The following is a 16,921-nucleotide window of genomic DNA, read 5'->3' as shown; positions in this document are numbered from 1 at the left end:
GTTATTAAATTCAGTAGAGATAACCCAGGCACATAATGTGATTCTTGGTGTGGTCTCCTGTGCAGGGCCAGGAGTTGGACTTCTATGATCCTTAAAGGTCCATTCCAACTCAGGATATTCTATGATTACATGATTCTAGTCCATTAAATGTGAAGGCTTTTAGCCATGCAGAAGGCCAGGTTATTGGACTGGGTGGATATTTTGTCCTTAAAATGTAGCTGCAAATATTTCACTTATTGTGAGAGATGTTTGTGAAGATAAGCAGTCCACCTACTGATGAATTTCCTTATTTCTGGAGTGAACTTTTAAGATACTGCATTACTACTAAAAATATTAACTGGCTTTCTTCCATAGATACTATTACATTATCAGGTGATGAACGAGACTTTGGAAGACTGAATGTGAAGTTGTGTTATCTTTCTTCAGTAGAACAGATTTGGATCACAATTTTACATGTAAGCAAATATAAATAAGTTATTCATTATTTACTCACTCATATTCATTATTTATTCAAATAATGACTATTCACTTCATGTGAATACTATGTTCATATGAAGTAACATATGTTACTTCAATGAATACTTTTAGGAAAAAAATATTTTTAAATGTTAATATAAACAAAGTTCAGTCAAATGTAATACTAGGCTTCAAAGCACCTTCCTCTCCTTTAATTTTATTTCTGTTGCAATCTCTGTTCTGCTGCAGTCAATAAGAAGAAATAATATATATCTCCATATGTTACTATACATATGTTAACATATGTTAACACATGTTCTGCTTGAGACATGAGGAACTATTAAGCACAGATTAGAAAGCTGAGCTGGTCATAGGCTGGTCCTGCTATGGACATTTTCCTGTGGAAATTTGAAGGTGGTAAATGGGAGCAGCTGTGGAGGCACCATTTAAGTGATTTCTGTGATTCTATGACTTTAAATCAAATAGTTCCTTCAGGGCAGAACCCTAATAGAACTCTGAGGACACGTAGTTTCTTGAGGCTTTTTTGTCAGCAAATGTGATACAGTTATGCTGGTTGTTTTCTATTCTTCCAGTAACTGTGAGTAATTTTCAGGCAATGGAACTTTGAGTAGACAGAAACCTTGTAACTACATCAAATGGCACATCTTGCATTGTCTAAAATGACTGTTTTCAATGTTGCAGTGCAAAGACCTGAGCTGGCCTTCTAGCTGTGGGGAAAATCCTCGTATCTGTGTCAAGGGAATTATCACACTGCCCAAGCCAGTGCATTTCAAATCTTCTGCCAAGGAGGGCTGCAATGTAAGTAGAGGCATGCAAAATACTGAGAAATAGTTTTCTCCACAAAAAATAATTGTGACGGGTAAATAGATTTTTAAAATCGATCAAACATCCACTCCTATGCCATATTTGCTATGGTAAGTGACCAGGTGTATTTTACTTCCCCCAACTTCTCAAAATCCTATTAAAAGCTTTATTCCACTTCCTCCCCCTATATCCTGTCTTGAATTGTATTCTTGCCCTTTTTCTCTCAAGCTGGCAGGGCAGTTTTGCTCACAGGGGACTGAACCATGAGCTGCTGGCCATGGCACCTCGGGGGGGTCAGAGGAACACTGGGCATACCTGTAGGTGCACACTCATCCAGGGAAGGTAGCTGAGGTAGTGCCTCTCATCTGGCAGGAGACAATATTCACACTTTGTCTCTACAGAAAATAGTAAAAATTGGTCACATGGGACAAGATTCCTGATAGTGGCAGTAAAGGAATATTAAGGGGATGGAAGGTAAAGCAACATAAATCTCCCATAATGTGAACCAAAGGTGAAAGAAAATAAAATTAGTTGGAGAGACTGTAGCAAAAGGTTAGAGAATGTGTTGTGACGATGTGTGTGTGCACTGTTGTAAAGCTCCAGAAGAGATGGCCACAACTTGTTATGGTAGTGAAAAATAATCCAGAACTTTGGCCCTGCCAGTGTGTGTGACAATGCAGGGATGAGTGTGTGTGGACTTTGCACTATAAAAGCACATTTTCCATGGCAACCTAAAGGGACAGTCAGGAGCAGTGGCTATAGAACCAGGATGCCTTTGTTTCTAGGTTTTGGACTCAGTGGAGTTCTCTTAAAATGATGATGATACTCATCTGTTTTTCTTTCTAGGACATTGAATTTATGGAAACTTTTGTTTTTGCTATTAAACTGCAAAGCCTGCAGGCTGTCAGATTGGTATTTAAAATCCAGACACAGACTCCCAGGAAAAAAACTATCGGAGAATGTTCCTTGGCACTGCGGGAGCTGAGCTCACAGGAGTCGAATCATTGGCTGGATATATCTCCTCCTTCCAAAGCACCTGTAAGTGCCAATACCATGAAAGTATGTTCTTAACTCACCTAGAAAGGGTTGCTGGAAGTGAAAGTAAAATAATTCAGTAGTAAAAACTAGAGGGGTTTGTTTTTTTCTTTTTCCTTTTACCCTACTTCCTTGGAGTAAGGCGTTTTGATGGGGAAAAAATGCAGACTTTTGAACTCTGCACATAGCTGTTCTGGTCATAAACTGCAGATGTTTCCAGGAAAAGAGCTAGAGCAAGCTCTTCCACACCATGGCTCACAGCTTGAGGGAGGGACGTTCTGGGGAAATGTTCAGCAAAGGACATCGGGTAATTGTCTTTTCTGACCAAAAAAGCATCAGAAGATCCTTAGGACTCACAGCAAGAGCTCAGAGCAAATGGAATCTGCTTTTGTTATGGAAGAAAAGTGCTAAGATCTTCAGTGGCCTGAAACTGCAGAGACAGACATATATTTAATGTTCAGATTGCATGCTGTGAAGTAATAATTCAGACAGTTCATTTCCATTAGTGTAATAAGAAGCAGGTGGTTTTTGCAGTGGGCTTTCCTTTCCCCCCTACCCGCACTTTATTTGTTTCTTTTATAGATTGTCTAGACATTTGTATTTTCAACAAATTAAACTTGAATTAGCAATTCAAAAGCAAATTTTATTTAAGTGTTTCTGAATAATATGAATGATACTCTTGATTTCTAACATAAATTACACTTGACATTTTTTAGTTCTAATGTGAATAATCATATTGCTTCAAAAGCAGTAAGATAAAGTCACAGAGGAAGCTGGTTTAGAAAGCTTTCATCTCAGTGTAAATTTCTGAATCATCTCATCGTTTCTCAATCTGTGTTTGCTTTTGTCAGCGTTATATCCAAGAGCCCTCCAGACACTCTGAGATAGTACCCTGTGAGGCAGCAAACCCTGCCCTGTCTGCCAGCAGAAAGCCAAAGCTCAGAGTCAAGTGGTTTCCTCTCAGGGTTACACAGAAATTTTGTGCCTGAGCTACAAAGATAATTTGGGTCTCTTTGATGAACTGGGGCCTGGCTTTTCTTTATCTAACCTGATGCTCTCTTGCTTAGTGCATTTTGGTTCATTGAAGTGCATTAGAACTTGAAGGCAAAAAAGACTAGCAGAGTCCATTTAAATGAAGGCCATCAGGAAAGGTGGGTCTCCACTTGTCCTGCTGCTTTTACAGTGTTCTGAGGACGTTAGAGTGTGACAGGAGAGCAAAGAGAATGACTCAGTCCAACTTTTCCACTGGCAAAAATTCTAAAAAACTCCCAAGAATCAGACTGGAGATCTTGATACATAAGCTGGTGTGTGCGGCAGAGGTGTATGTGTGTAGGCATGTAAAACACAAGTACTTTCATAACACAGGAAACTACACAGTATGCAGTCACCCTAAGCACTCATAACATCAAGTGACAGTGCCTTGCATCTATGGAAAACACTGCTTATATCTCCATATTGCAAAATGCAGAAGCGTGGGAGGGGAACTCTGAAGGTTTTTGTGTGAGTGCCCTTATGTGTTCTCTCACTCCCACACCCAGATTTGGTAAAGTTACAATGGCAAGTCTGGTTTCTCCTGTATGTTCTTACCACTGCAGAATTTTACCAGGTAAAAACTGATAGGCCTAGGTGATTTGGCCAGTATCCCTGTCTGCAGCCCACAAGGGCCATATGTACACCACACATAAGCAGCTCATCAGTGGAGCGCATTTACTGCAGCTATGACAAGTGCAAGATGCACTTACTGTGCATCTGCAGGTTCTGAATACAACACATGCTTATATTTCTGTCCAGGAAATCCCAGATAGAAATGTGGGAGCCCAACATATGACAAAATTCCTGTGGTTCCTGAGTTTATAAGCAACTTAATCCAAATATTATGGCAACATTCTTCTGCTTGTAGGTGTGCCGTGCAGAACTTCAAATAGGAACTTGTTTTCAAGCAATAAACAGGAGGATACAGTTACAGATTCTTGAAGCACAAAACCTTCCTGTTTCATCTATGCCATTGTCTTCAAGTAAGTTACATCAGCTGTTTCATGCCTCCTCTCTGAAAGCATTTGTAACAGGTAAATTGCTGCTCAAATGGGTTGGCAATTCATAACATTCTTTACAAACCTCAGACTAACATATTGTGGGGTAGATTTCCATTGCCAAGTCTTGTTTCCCCAGATATCCTATTTGATTACTTTTTGTTTGGTTTGAAGATATGTATTTATGTATTTTGGAAGATTTTTATCCCAGTATTAATCCTGACATACAAAAGTATTAGTTTGCACTTGCTGTTTGGATACTGTGTTAATCAGTCCGATATTACTGAAATATTTTGTTCAATATTCTAGTCAGGAAAGCTATTGTAGAGTTCTTTTGGCCAGACTTTTGAGAAATTGATGCAATTCAAAGCATACATATGGATCTTGTTGTCTCCTTTTTGGGTGTGTTGTGAGTAACCCTTTATGTGCAATGCCTTTTTCCTTCCCTTTTGTGCTAGATTTCTTTGTCAAAGTTGGAATGTTTAGTACAGAAGGGATCATTTATAAAAAGAAGACACGCCTTCTGAAGTCCACTAATGGCCAAGTGAAGTGGGGAGAAATGATGTTTTTTCCAGTCAGCCAAGCAGAACAAGGAATTAGCTTTCTCATCAAGCTCTACAGCAAAAGCTCAGTGAGAAGAAAGCACTTCCTAGGACAGGTTGGTTTCTGCTAAATAGCCTGATACCCTTTACTTCAAATCCAATTTCTTGGTATGAACTTTAAAATACTTTAAATGAGGTGACACATCACAAAATAGTAAATTCTACTAAACTCTTCTGTATGTAATCCAAGCAAAAATGGTACTAGGCTCTTAAATGTGTACCAGCATGAGAATGGGAGTTGACACTTGATTTTTCTTTCAAAAAGAAATCCTAAGGTCAGTTTTGTGTGGAGTATTACTGTGTGACAGATTGCTTCCAAGAGATACAGGATCTCCTGGTTGCCTTTAGCTTTCTAAACAAAAACATTGCACCCACAGGAGCTCCATAACCTACAATGTCCTGTTCAGCAAGGGGGTGTTGGCTTACCATAACAATGCACTCACAACAGGGCTGTGTAAAAGGACATATCAACAGCTACAATGAGACTCCTTTCCTGGGTAAAACAATGCTGAAATCAGTACAATAGTCTGTGTATGATCAAGTAATAGTGTAAGTGTCCAAACACAAAAGATTTTTAGCTTGTTTTTTAATTAACAGACACAACTTCAGTAGTACCTCCTTGAAAGTGCATGTGTGATCATATTTATTTAACCACCATAAAACTTAGTAGTGTGGTCTCATTATTCTCTCCATCTTCTTCCCCTGCTTGTTCTAATTCACCATCATCCTGTCCTGTCTCTCTTCTTCTTGGTATAGTGAGCCATAGCTCCTCTTAATGCTCTGTGCTTTTCCTGACCCAGTTAGATGCAGTAACAGAATTTTAATAAATGCATAAATTAATAATGTAGATTTGATTTTGAGATCCCAAATGTAATGTCCCATGTCAGATGGAGGACTGTGCTATCCTTAGGTACAAAAGGATTATACTGTCCTATTCTGGTGATGCTTTTTGTACCTGCTGAAGACATGCAGCTACAGGAGATGCTCATGTATAAGATACAGAAACAATGTGCCAGCAAGAGTTATGTGAAATTCCTCCATTTTTTGTAGCCTCATGCTGCACATGTCCCATCTTCCAATTTTCATGTTGGTGAAATTAGATTTGAAATAGGAAAAGCAAAAAAAAAAAAGTTCTTCTTAGCTGTACTGCCTTGGTGGGAGAAACAACTGAGTATGATTTTGCAGTCATCTAGCAATATATGAGGAAATCTCAATCTGATGAGTTGCATTTGATTGTGGATGTTATTTTTAGGAGGAAGAAAACTTGTGCTCCTCAGAGGTTGTTTGGAAAAGGTTGTTTCAGCTCATGAAGGCAGACATTGCCACATAACACATGAAGACATAAAATATAGCTCAGGAAAAAATGTACTTTGAGCAATTGGCTGGGTATCTGGAAAAAAATGAATATAGCTGGATCTATTAACTTTGTTCTTCAGAGAATGGTGTTTAATTGGATGCTGTTCTAAGCAGACAATACTTAGATTAGGCTGCTTTTACAGGCATGTCTTTAATCATGAGCAAGATGTACATTGAATCTCTGTGAATGAAACATCAGCTGTCTGTGGTATTCTGGAAGACATTATTCTCACTTCGTGAGGACTCATGCCCCAGCAGTATAGGCTAAATGTACTTCATGGTCAAGGTTTCTGAGAAGTCTTAAAAGGACTCATTCTTGGAAGACTTGAGGAAATAGAGTCCTGTAAATAACGCTACCTACTTACATAAGCAGAATTCCTTTGGCAATGGAGGCTGGTGATAATGTTAAGGGGGAAAATTTCCTACTTGTACTTCATTTCCTCATTTAATGGCCACTATCCACTAACTGAATACTGAGAAGAAACGGACTCTTACTACGTGACTATGTGTGGTATGGGCATGCTAGTAACCTCTGTGGAATGCAGGTTTGGCCCTGGCTGTGGGAGTGTGCAATTTTAAATGCTCATGAAAATGCTGGACAGCTCGTGCCGGATGCTGCACGGCTCGGAGCCAACCGCGTCCGAACACACAGAGCGGCCACTGGCCTGCAGAGCCCCTGACCCCAGCATGTGCATTTGAATACAGCAAGGAATGCTTCGCTTAAAACAACTTATTAAGTACTGAAACATTATTATGCAGTGGGTTCTCTAAACTATTTTAGAAGCTAAATTTAAACACAGACTCTCTGTGTTCCCAACTGAAAGCCAAAATGTTAGGACTAGCAGAACTCTTATTTGTGCTTTGGTCACATCTAGACATTGTATCTTCTTCTACACTTCCATGGTATTTATTTGGAACTAGTAAATGCTGGGTTTCGTTATATCATGTAAACTTTTTTTTTTTTTTTTTCCCCCAAATGCAGATCTGGTTAAGTTCTGATAGCAGCAACAGTGAAGCAGTAGAGCAGTGGAAAGATACCATTGCAAACCCTGAAAAAGTTGTTGTTAAATGGTACAGCATTGGTCCATCTTGAAGACTGGAGATGAAATTCAGAACTGATTTTTCTACACAAATTCATATGCTGTCTAAAATAGTATAAATAAAAGGAAAGATATTGTCTATGCAAGTTCTTCAGAAGTTCTCCACTGCATCATGCCTCTGTGGAAACAGAAAATTCAGTTTCACCAAGAGAAATACTGGCTAAATACTATCAGAAAGAAGACTTAGGAACTGGAAAAACTGCTCATTTGATTTCACAAAATTCATCTTGAAAAAAAGATGTTTGTCCCTTTTGGACTTCATAAAAGCATAGAAATTAAATTTTGGAGAGAAGCAGCTTGAATCAATTCTGTTTCATTAGCCACTACATCAGGCTCATCTGCAGTGCTGTCTTTGGCCAACTCCAAAGTCCAGGGTATGGGTAGTGTCAGAGGCTTGATTCTGGGTACCTGTGAGCCTTTGGGGTTGTTGACACCATTTGATCAGAATAACATGTGCCTGAGCAAGTGGGGAAGCTGTGGCATCACAGGAGAAGGCATAAAGGGAAGTACAGAATAAGGCAGTACCCACAGGATTTTCAAATCTCCATTCTGGATGAAGGGTTGTTCAGAAGGTTGTAGTTTGAGCTTGTCCCTACCCTGTCCTTAAAACAGAGAGATGGAAAGATAAAGGTTCCTCTGACTTTGTGATCTTTACAAGGGGGGCCCTACAGACTTGCTCTGTTTGGGTAAATTCTGGCTGGAATCAATGGAATAGTACAAAGAGGCAATGACCCTGCCTAGGATCAGAGCCAGTATTTTTAAGATTGCTTTCTTGTAGAGAATACTTATATGTAAACTACTTCCTAAATAGTCAACATGCCCTAGCATTCGCTTACATTGCCAAAACACAGGCTAATATGTATAAAGGAGTATGCAAAGATTTACTGACTTACGTGCTTTTTGATATTAATTAAAGTGCAGCACTATAAGGGATTCGGACTTTGTTTAAAGGATGGGCTGCTACTGCAGAAGTATTTGTTACATGTCTAGGATGCTAAAAAATTATGTGTGGAAGTATATTTTTATTACTTGTTTCTAGTAAGAAGAAATTACCATATTTTTTATTGCAAATTGTATTTTTCCAACAAAATCCTAAGACTGTATTTTCTGTTAGTTCCCATATTTTCAGGTGTTCATTCACAGTTATTTTTAAGGGGGGAAAATACCAAGTATATAATTGATAATGTATAAATCTAAAAGAACAGACCTCTTTGCACTACTTCAACTACCTGATTAAAAAATACATATTTCATTAGCTCCACATAAATACTGTTGGCTGTCTGGACTGTAGAAATATGTATGCTTGTATAGATGCTGAATAAATCTACCTTTCTTCATAACTTGAAGGAACTAGAGTGGGACTGAGAGCACTCACTGCTGGAAGGCAAAGGAACATGGGGAGCAAAGAAAACGGTGAAAGAGGAAAGCACATCCTCTTCAAGCGTACAGCTCGGAGCACCTTTATTTCGAGTTTTTTATCTTTGAGTATCAGGAAAAAATGGAATCGCTGAGAATTGTTTCTTTTCATCAGTTGATAACTGAAATTTTCAAAACTTCAACCATTCAGATTGTTGTTGCTGGAATTTAATATTTTGAAAACAGAAAGATTTTCAGACTCATACATTTTCTGTCCAGTCATTTTTGACCAGTCATTATAAAAAAAACTGAAAAAAGATTTTGCATGTTACTTGGTGAGCAAACATTGGTTCTAGCTCTTACTCTTTGCAAAGCTCCCAGTAGGCCCAGAAGATCTTGACTGACACTGATAATTTTCAGGCAGTTAAAAGAGTCGGGAGGAGCCTGGCCTGCTGGGTAAAATGAAAAAAGGAAGTGGGGTGAACTGATATTTTTGGAGTATCTTTATTTGAATACATGGATCTTTTTTATTCATTGTGGCTGAACATTTTATTCATTGTGGCAATAAACAAAAGTGCAAACTAACTGTTTCCTGATGCAGAAGGTTGTTCTGTTTAAAAGAGGACAGGGAATATCCCAGTGTTTTGTAGACTTCAATTACCACAGCAGTGGTTCTAGAGAGTTTGCCAACTCAGTGGATGCTATATAAAATGGATTTCTGGGGCTGTTTTAGGACACTTACCCTTCTAAAGGCCTAACTAGTCTCTTTTTTGTTTGTTTGTTTTTTTGCTATGTTAATATTTAATCTATATGTTTATAATAAAAGCTATGAACAGCGAATATTCCTCTTTTTTTCCCAATTGTTTATACTAATGTTTAGCAGTCTCTCAAAGTGAAGTGAAGTTCCTACTTTTTCTCTGAGAAAATGCCAGCTAACACGCACTGTTTCATGTAGTGCTGTCTGTAGGGGCGTTAACTGCTGACACACAGAGGAGATCCATAAGGCTTCTCCATGCAAGATGCACACAGGTACTGCAGCACTCTGAGGCACTGCTTCATCCTGTGCCCATTCCCAGGCTTTGACATGTTCTGCATTTGTATGCATTCATGTAAGAATTCAATGAGTTAACAGCTGACATGCAAGAAGAAGGAAAAAGAGGTGTCCTGGGACACTCTTCTAATGGTCACAGCTGTATGTTGTTCCTTTAAAGCATCCTCAGCCACTATTTTGATTGTTACATCCAAGTTTACCGTCACTGAAAATACTGTTAATGCTATATTGTCAGTTCACATTATTTGTAGATAAAAGGCACACATGGTTTATAGTTGGATTTGCTCTTGCTTCTAGTTAGTGACTCACCCGGTTTCCCAACCTAAAACAATTCTGATGAAAGCAGCTGAGATTCAGAGCTGCACCAGTTTTATTTTGGTCAGCTCCCAAATGGATGTGGATGAACTGAAAGAACAATTATGATCTTATATTAAATGTTATTCATACAGAGATCTGTGCCTGCATAGTTAGAAAACAGCCATAGACTAAACTTGATCAGATTTTCCAAAATGTGTGTATATAATTTAGCTGGTTAATCAAACAATCCTGTTTTATTTATTTATTACTATTCCGTATGTAAATAAGGTCAACAAATTTATTTTTCAAGTTTTTATATCTCAGTGACACACCATGGCATTCTTTTTAAGGAAAAAAATGTGAGATTCTACCACAGAAGATGAATGGGTGTAACAGTTTGTAAACCACATTGTCATACAATATTACTTGGAAAATAATTGTATTTGAGCAACTGATCTTATGTGATCACAACCTAAATAGAGCAATGTTGTTAAATCCATTAGGCATCTCTGTTTTTCCTTTTGTTGGCAGAACATCTGTATAAAATAAAAGGTGATTTTGTAAGCATTCAATTAAGTACATATGCTGTTTGACTCAAAAATTGTTTTGCCTGATGACAGTTCCCTTTTGAGTTATGAGTTGATTTTGCAGCCAAAACATAAGCTTGTCTAGAAGTTTGGGGCAGGTTGTCCCACATCTTATTTTCATCCTGCCAACATATATATGACATGGCTACCTAGTTGTGGAAAGCTTGACATATATCACCCTGGACAAGATATACCTTCCTTGTTTTTCCAGCTTCTGCTGCAAAATTACATCACCATGTAAATACAGCCCTGTACATGATCTCATGCTTGGTGCATGGAAAAAGCCATCACTAAAATCAGCACCATGTTTTACAACCACTGCTCCAGCACATGTACATTCTTTTCTCTAGCTTGCACTGAGGAACAGGCTGTTGTCTCTCAGTCCATAGCAGACTCCTACTGTGTTCAGCAGAAGCAACCATTCTGCAAAGCTGGTTTAGTGATGGTATGATTTATCTAACAAAAGGTTACACACACCCCTTTTTTTTAATCTGTTTTTAAAATAGATGAAAATCTCTTCACACTGATGTTTCTGTAGAAACTGAATTTCATGAAAGTGGATCTGCATATCTTAATGTAATGCAGTTCTTCCCATAGATTTCAGAGTCTTAAAAGTAAATCCTGGTGCTTATTCTTCCCTCATATTTGAGTGTAGTTTTTTCCTTCCTTTGGTTTGACTTTAGGCTGCTCTTCTCCCTCAGCATAAATAACTCTGTAAACAAGTCTGCTTTTTGAAATTAACTTTCTACATTTCTAGTAATGTAGAATACTTCTACATTACTAGAAATGTATTACTACTATTACTACTTCTAGTAATACTTCTTTACCCAGTATTAAGACCAGCATTATAAATGTATAATTTCCTATTTATGGAACTAGCTACAGGCAGAAGGCTTTCATCCTAGGGCTTGACTTCTGTCTGATGCTCTACACGTATGAGCTACCTTTGTTCACAGCTTCAATGCTATGGTTCTTTTGGTGCTCCCCAAATTTCTGTCTTGTCAACCTCCATTGAATACAACAATGGGACAAATTTTTGTAATTTTGTAAATTTTTGTGAGTACATGGGTGTCTTCATTTGCCTTTTTCCTCCTCTAAAAATTCCCTTAGGAAATATATTTGTGCAATGAGAAGTAGCAAACTGTTTGTGCTTCTGACCTTTGAGGACAGTAGTGTTGTTTGACTGCCACTGCAGTGCTTTGAGACAGAGGAAGGCTCAAGGAAGAGTCACAAAAAGCTGCACCTCCAGGTGGATGGAGGCCTGTACCCCCTTCATGTATGATCTGGGTAGCCCTCATTAGCCTTGGGACTGGGATCCCTTGTCAGACTGTCAGATTGTATTTTTTATCCTTGTCTTGCAAAACTTTCTGGAGCTATGGAGTGGCTAAATAGAGACATTTTCCACAGGAGGAATGATATGGTTCACACATTTCTGTGAGGCAGAGAACTGACTAAAAGATCTTGGAGGTCTTTGAAGAAAAGTCATGGGAATGTACCTCAGTTTTAATACGGCCAAGTTTTGTTGTACAGACAGCATTGTCATAGGAGAAAAGTGTATCCTTACTTTGTGAAACACAGCAAAAGAAAAGGGCACATGCACCCCAAAACAGGGCTGGCTTTCCTCTGCATTGGTATCATTAGTCCTTTTAACATGAAGGTGGAACTATATATGCTTAGCTGCCTCTTTTCCTGCAGTAAGGGCAAGCTGGCTTGGAAATTGTTTAAAGGGATGTAATGAGTGGGGTAAAATAAAAGCTTTTGTTTTGAAAAACATTGCTTCTCAATGCAATATAACATGCTTGTAACTATTGACATAGGTTTTATTTGACATAACTAAAGATATATGCTTACGCATTTAGCTATTTGCTTAAGTTCCACCAATACTTCTTGGCATGAGACTGGATTCATCCTCTCTATTTATATAACACTTCATTCTGCTGTGTTCATTGACCTTTGAGCTCTAGACCTAAGTATGCCTGATTTCCTATGGATTCGTCCCTCATGGCTGATTGACTTTGGTGTGCAAATCAGGGTAGACTTCTGGCATCTTTTTGCTGCACATCACATAATTACAAAGTTTCTGTCTCTGATGGATTCTCCCCTTTCTAATAAGCAGTAAGCTTATGGCAGTTATTCTTTCACCTGAGAAACTGGGAACGGGCTCTCCCTCTTCTACCTGAATGTTCTTGGGTTTTCTTAAATCCTTTGAAGACAGAATAATCTGTGGCATCTCTTCCATCAGTCAAATTTGGCTGTAATAACTAATGGGCTTAAAAAATATTGTGGACCTTGGAAGAGAAATAAGTGAAAGCAAGCTCTGCTACTTCAGGACCCTGGGGCTTAGCTGTGTTTTCTTCTGTTTTGCCACAGGCCAGAAAAGCTTTTCAGATCATTGCTGATTGTTGCCGCCCATTTGCTTGGTTTTATTAAGTTCAGAGGTGGTTTACCCCAGTTGCTCCCCTGTCATAAAGAATGGTTTGTCCCCAGTTGCCCATCATTGTAAACCCTTCCCATTTTTCCAGATTGTTCCCCATCCATCACCCCAATCCTGCCCCTAAGCCCTATCAATCTATGTGAACCCCCACCTTTTGTTCCAGTTCTTTCCTTGCCTATCATCCCTTCCTCGACGCCCCATTGATTGTACAGTTGCTTTCCCTCCCCCGGGTCCTTACCATTGGTCCTGCATATTGTAATCCCCACCCATAACCCCTCCGTTGCTGTTGTCCCATTGGTCACCATATGAGCCGCCCACGGTCCTTAAAACCTGGCGCATGGGGGTGCCCAGGGTCTCGGCTCAGACCTCTCCCCTGTGATCCCAGCCCTGCACCTGTTGGAATAAACTTGTTCCTGGGAAATCGGGAGAGCCTGAGCACTCTTTCTCCCTTCGCCACAACCCGTGTCGCCCTGTGAGCCACGACGCCAGAGCGCAGAGGAGCTCTGGAGGTTCCAGGTTGAGCCTCGCAGTGCTTGCCTGGTTCCCCACTCCTGCCGCTGACATCGGCCACAGCTAGCCGAGGCAAAAGGGGCCGAGCGGGCAGCGACACTGATCATGATTCCAGCAATACTAACTCTCAAGGCAGCTCAGTCTCTCTAAAGACACCTTTCTTAAATCATGGACATGTTCTTGAAACATATCACTCTGTATGAACAGATCAAATCACCAGTACAAGCATATGAGCTATGCCAACTGCATCAACACTTCAGCAGGAATTTTGGCAGTACAAGCCATTAATCCAGTATTCAGGTGTAGATCCTCAGGTGGTTCAATGTAAACTAGACTATGCATCAGTAGATCCGAGCCAGCTCATTTTATCTGGGGGTCTGGACATGCGAGCCACAGGAACTACAATCTTCCACTGAAAAAGAAAGAAAATCGTGACTGTCACTGTTCATCTCTCAGAAAGCTTCAGTAGGGTGTATCAAGGTCTCAGAAGCATGTGTTCAGGGCTGGAAATACATTTTCAACAACTCACATGGAAGACCAGAACACACCTGGAAACTGAGATAAGAAACTGCGACACTGCAAACCAAATTTGTGATAATACTACTGGACTTTGCAAAGCAGTGGTATCCAGCTCACAGAATCTCCTATAGGTTTACTAAGGCTATGATTACATAGGCAAACCAAAATATTAGAATAAAGAACAAAGGCAGAACAAAGGCAGATAACACTAATGAAGAGGTTGTAGGAGAAAAACCCACACTGTTTCTCCATACTGCCCAAATGGCACAACCTAAGACAATGTTCAGCATTTTGATAAAGATGCAAAACCTGCAGTAGACTGGACAGCCACCAAGGAGATTCCTCATTCAAGTACCCTTGGGAGAGATGAAGCAGTGACACTGCTACACCAAAGGAATTTTTCATAGTGGAAGGGTCAGAGGACCATGTTGTGACACATAAAGCACATGGTTCTCATGAAAGCACATAAGGTACTGCTATTAGACAGGGTCACAGAGTGAAAGCCAAGAAATTTATGAGACTGTGTTTATGTTGAAAAGTGGCATCCAACTGCCTTGATGTCAGTTAGAGCCAGAGATGGCAAAGAAAAAATCCTGATATTCTGGAGTTTTGGGACCTGTCTTACTTGGCACCACACACACACACATATAGACTGGGGGACAAATGGTTTAGGCAGCAGCCTCACAGGAGGCAGTCCTGCTGTTGAGTGAGTTTGTTACTGTGAATAGAAGTAAACCAGCCAAAAAAAAAAAAAATCCAACTTTCTTCAAATGCCATACCACTAAAGAGCACATTTTGTTTAGGAAGAGAGAATATCTATGATCTCCCCTGGTGAAGTTGGCATATTTCTCTACAGCTATCAATCTGGCAGTCATTCACTGCCAGACATATAGTCCTCACAAGCCTATGCTGAGTATTTTCACAGGAAAAGGCTGTTTAACACTTTGACAGCAGGCCTTTTTGGTAAGTGTAGACAGAAGGTGCAAAACAAACTGAAGTGCAAAGGGAGCATAGCACAGTATCACATTTGTATGGAGACACTACAGATTCAGCCAACTATCAGAAAGAAAGACACATTTTGGTACCACACAGCCATTGGGGTATGATATGTCCACACTGATTCTTTATAGTCCATTCAATTTTGAGTGTGCAATCATGTCAGGGATAATATTCCAGTGTGCTGAAGTTAATTACTTAATTTGTGTTTATCCAAGCTGATTGCAGGCCTCCCAAATTACATACACCCTTAAAATATTGAAACATCTCCTGACAGCTGTAAGAAATTAGCTTGCTGTTGTAATTTACAGGAAGGAGACAGTAAGAACAAAACTACAGCACAGTACTTTCTGGAGGTTGATACTGAAAGCACAGATGGGCACAGCACACATTTTCAGAGAGTGAAACTGGTATTTTGTGCTTCAGAATGAAGATTCTTGAGCTGGCAATATATTCATGTTATATTCATGTCTAAATAAATAAATAAAAAGGGAAGTGCCATCCTGAGACCATAGTTAAGAGTTTTGCACAAATGAGGCAGTTATGCATTGCTTCAGTTTCTGGGCTGGGAAAGGGAAAGCCCCAGCTGCAGAATAGTGTTGAGCTATAGTCATCATCTTTCAAGACAGATACAGAAAAAACCAGAGAGAGTTTAAAGGAAATGATCATATCAAGAATAAGAAAATCTGACTTGTGAGTAAGGAGTAAGGTACTAGGTGACTGAAGATGGAAAAGAGAAAACACTGAAATAAAATTCTAATATTCTAAAATGCAAATGTTTGTAGAAAAGGAAGACAAAGATTGACTGTTCTCTATGTCACTAGGGATGAACTGAATACTCACATCATCAGAGATTACGAGGAATTTTCAGCTAGAAAATATCTGCTTTGTTTTTTTAAATGGCCCAGCAATATTTTACCATCTCTATAAAATACTGAAGCAAAAAGAACGTTCTCAGATACAACCTCAGTATTGTAAAAGTTTGATTATTACTGAAGATGAATGAGAAGGTGGTTTCCTCTACTTCTCTAGTCTTCTGTCCTGCAGAAGAGTCTTTAAAAAACAGTTCTTACCAGCAGTTCAAAAATTACATATGGGCAGTTCTAGTGACATCAAAATTATATCTCTTTTTTACTGGCTTTTTAATCCTTTTGTGAAAGTTTGGCAGTATTCAGAAGTAAGACTGACCAAAAGTTAATTTTGCAAAGGGATTGTGATGCACTCACCTCACTGCTGATGAGGAAATGATCTTACACAATTCACCCTTTGGGTAGATATTTATTTCTGATACAATAATGGTCCACATGGTAAATATAATGTTAGTATTACCATAAAGCACAACTTTCAGTAAACACAGCTTCTCCACTTTTGTTTAATCCACTAATTCCCTACTGTCTGTTCTGTCCCACAAACATTGCTCTGTAAAAGCTTTACAATGCATCAGGTATGAACAAAAAGCTAAAACAAAGGTTTCATTGACTTCCTCAGTCAGGGGCCTCATCACGCCTTCCTTGGGCACCTTTCATTGCAAGGGGTGTGTCAAGTATGCACAGGGTTCCTTGTCAGGCCACCAGCCAGAAATATGAGTTTATAAAGTACCACTGAAAAAGTTTGGCAAATGTTGTTTTCTGATCTTCTAGTGATTTTCACTACTCAGGCCCACTTTCATCAGTGTAGTTATTAACAGTGACTTTGAATGAAACAAGATCAAGCTGCCTGCAGAAAAATCATGGTGGTATACAACCAGGGTGGAATTTGTTCCAGTTC

General features: G+C 39.3%; 1 protein-coding gene across 3 annotated transcripts in view; it reads left to right on the top strand.

Moving 5' to 3' along the window:
* The window catches only part of TC2N (tandem C2 domains, nuclear), a 32,396-nt gene extending 21,716 nt beyond the window's left edge, over window positions 1-10,680 (top strand). For all 3 annotated transcript variants that reach the window (XM_058862609.1, XM_058862614.1, XM_058862601.1), the window contains exons 7-12: window positions 355-455; window positions 1,159-1,275; window positions 2,128-2,319; window positions 4,217-4,331; window positions 4,805-5,004; window positions 7,287-10,680. In XM_058862609.1, the coding sequence (XP_058718592.1) occupies window positions 355-455; window positions 1,159-1,275; window positions 2,128-2,319; window positions 4,217-4,331; window positions 4,805-5,004; window positions 7,287-7,397 (836 nt within the window). In that variant the 3' untranslated portion in view covers window positions 7,398-10,680. The remainder of the gene's footprint in view (window positions 1-354; window positions 456-1,158; window positions 1,276-2,127; window positions 2,320-4,216; window positions 4,332-4,804; window positions 5,005-7,286) is intronic.
* Window positions 10,681-16,921: the final 6,241 nt, after the last annotated feature.

This window comes from Poecile atricapillus, chromosome 1 (genome assembly GCF_030490865.1).
Source record: "Poecile atricapillus isolate bPoeAtr1 chromosome 1, bPoeAtr1.hap1, whole genome shotgun sequence".
Lineage (NCBI taxonomy): Eukaryota > Metazoa > Chordata > Aves > Passeriformes > Paridae > Poecile > Poecile atricapillus.
This window is presented reverse-complemented; position numbering and strand designations above follow the sequence as displayed.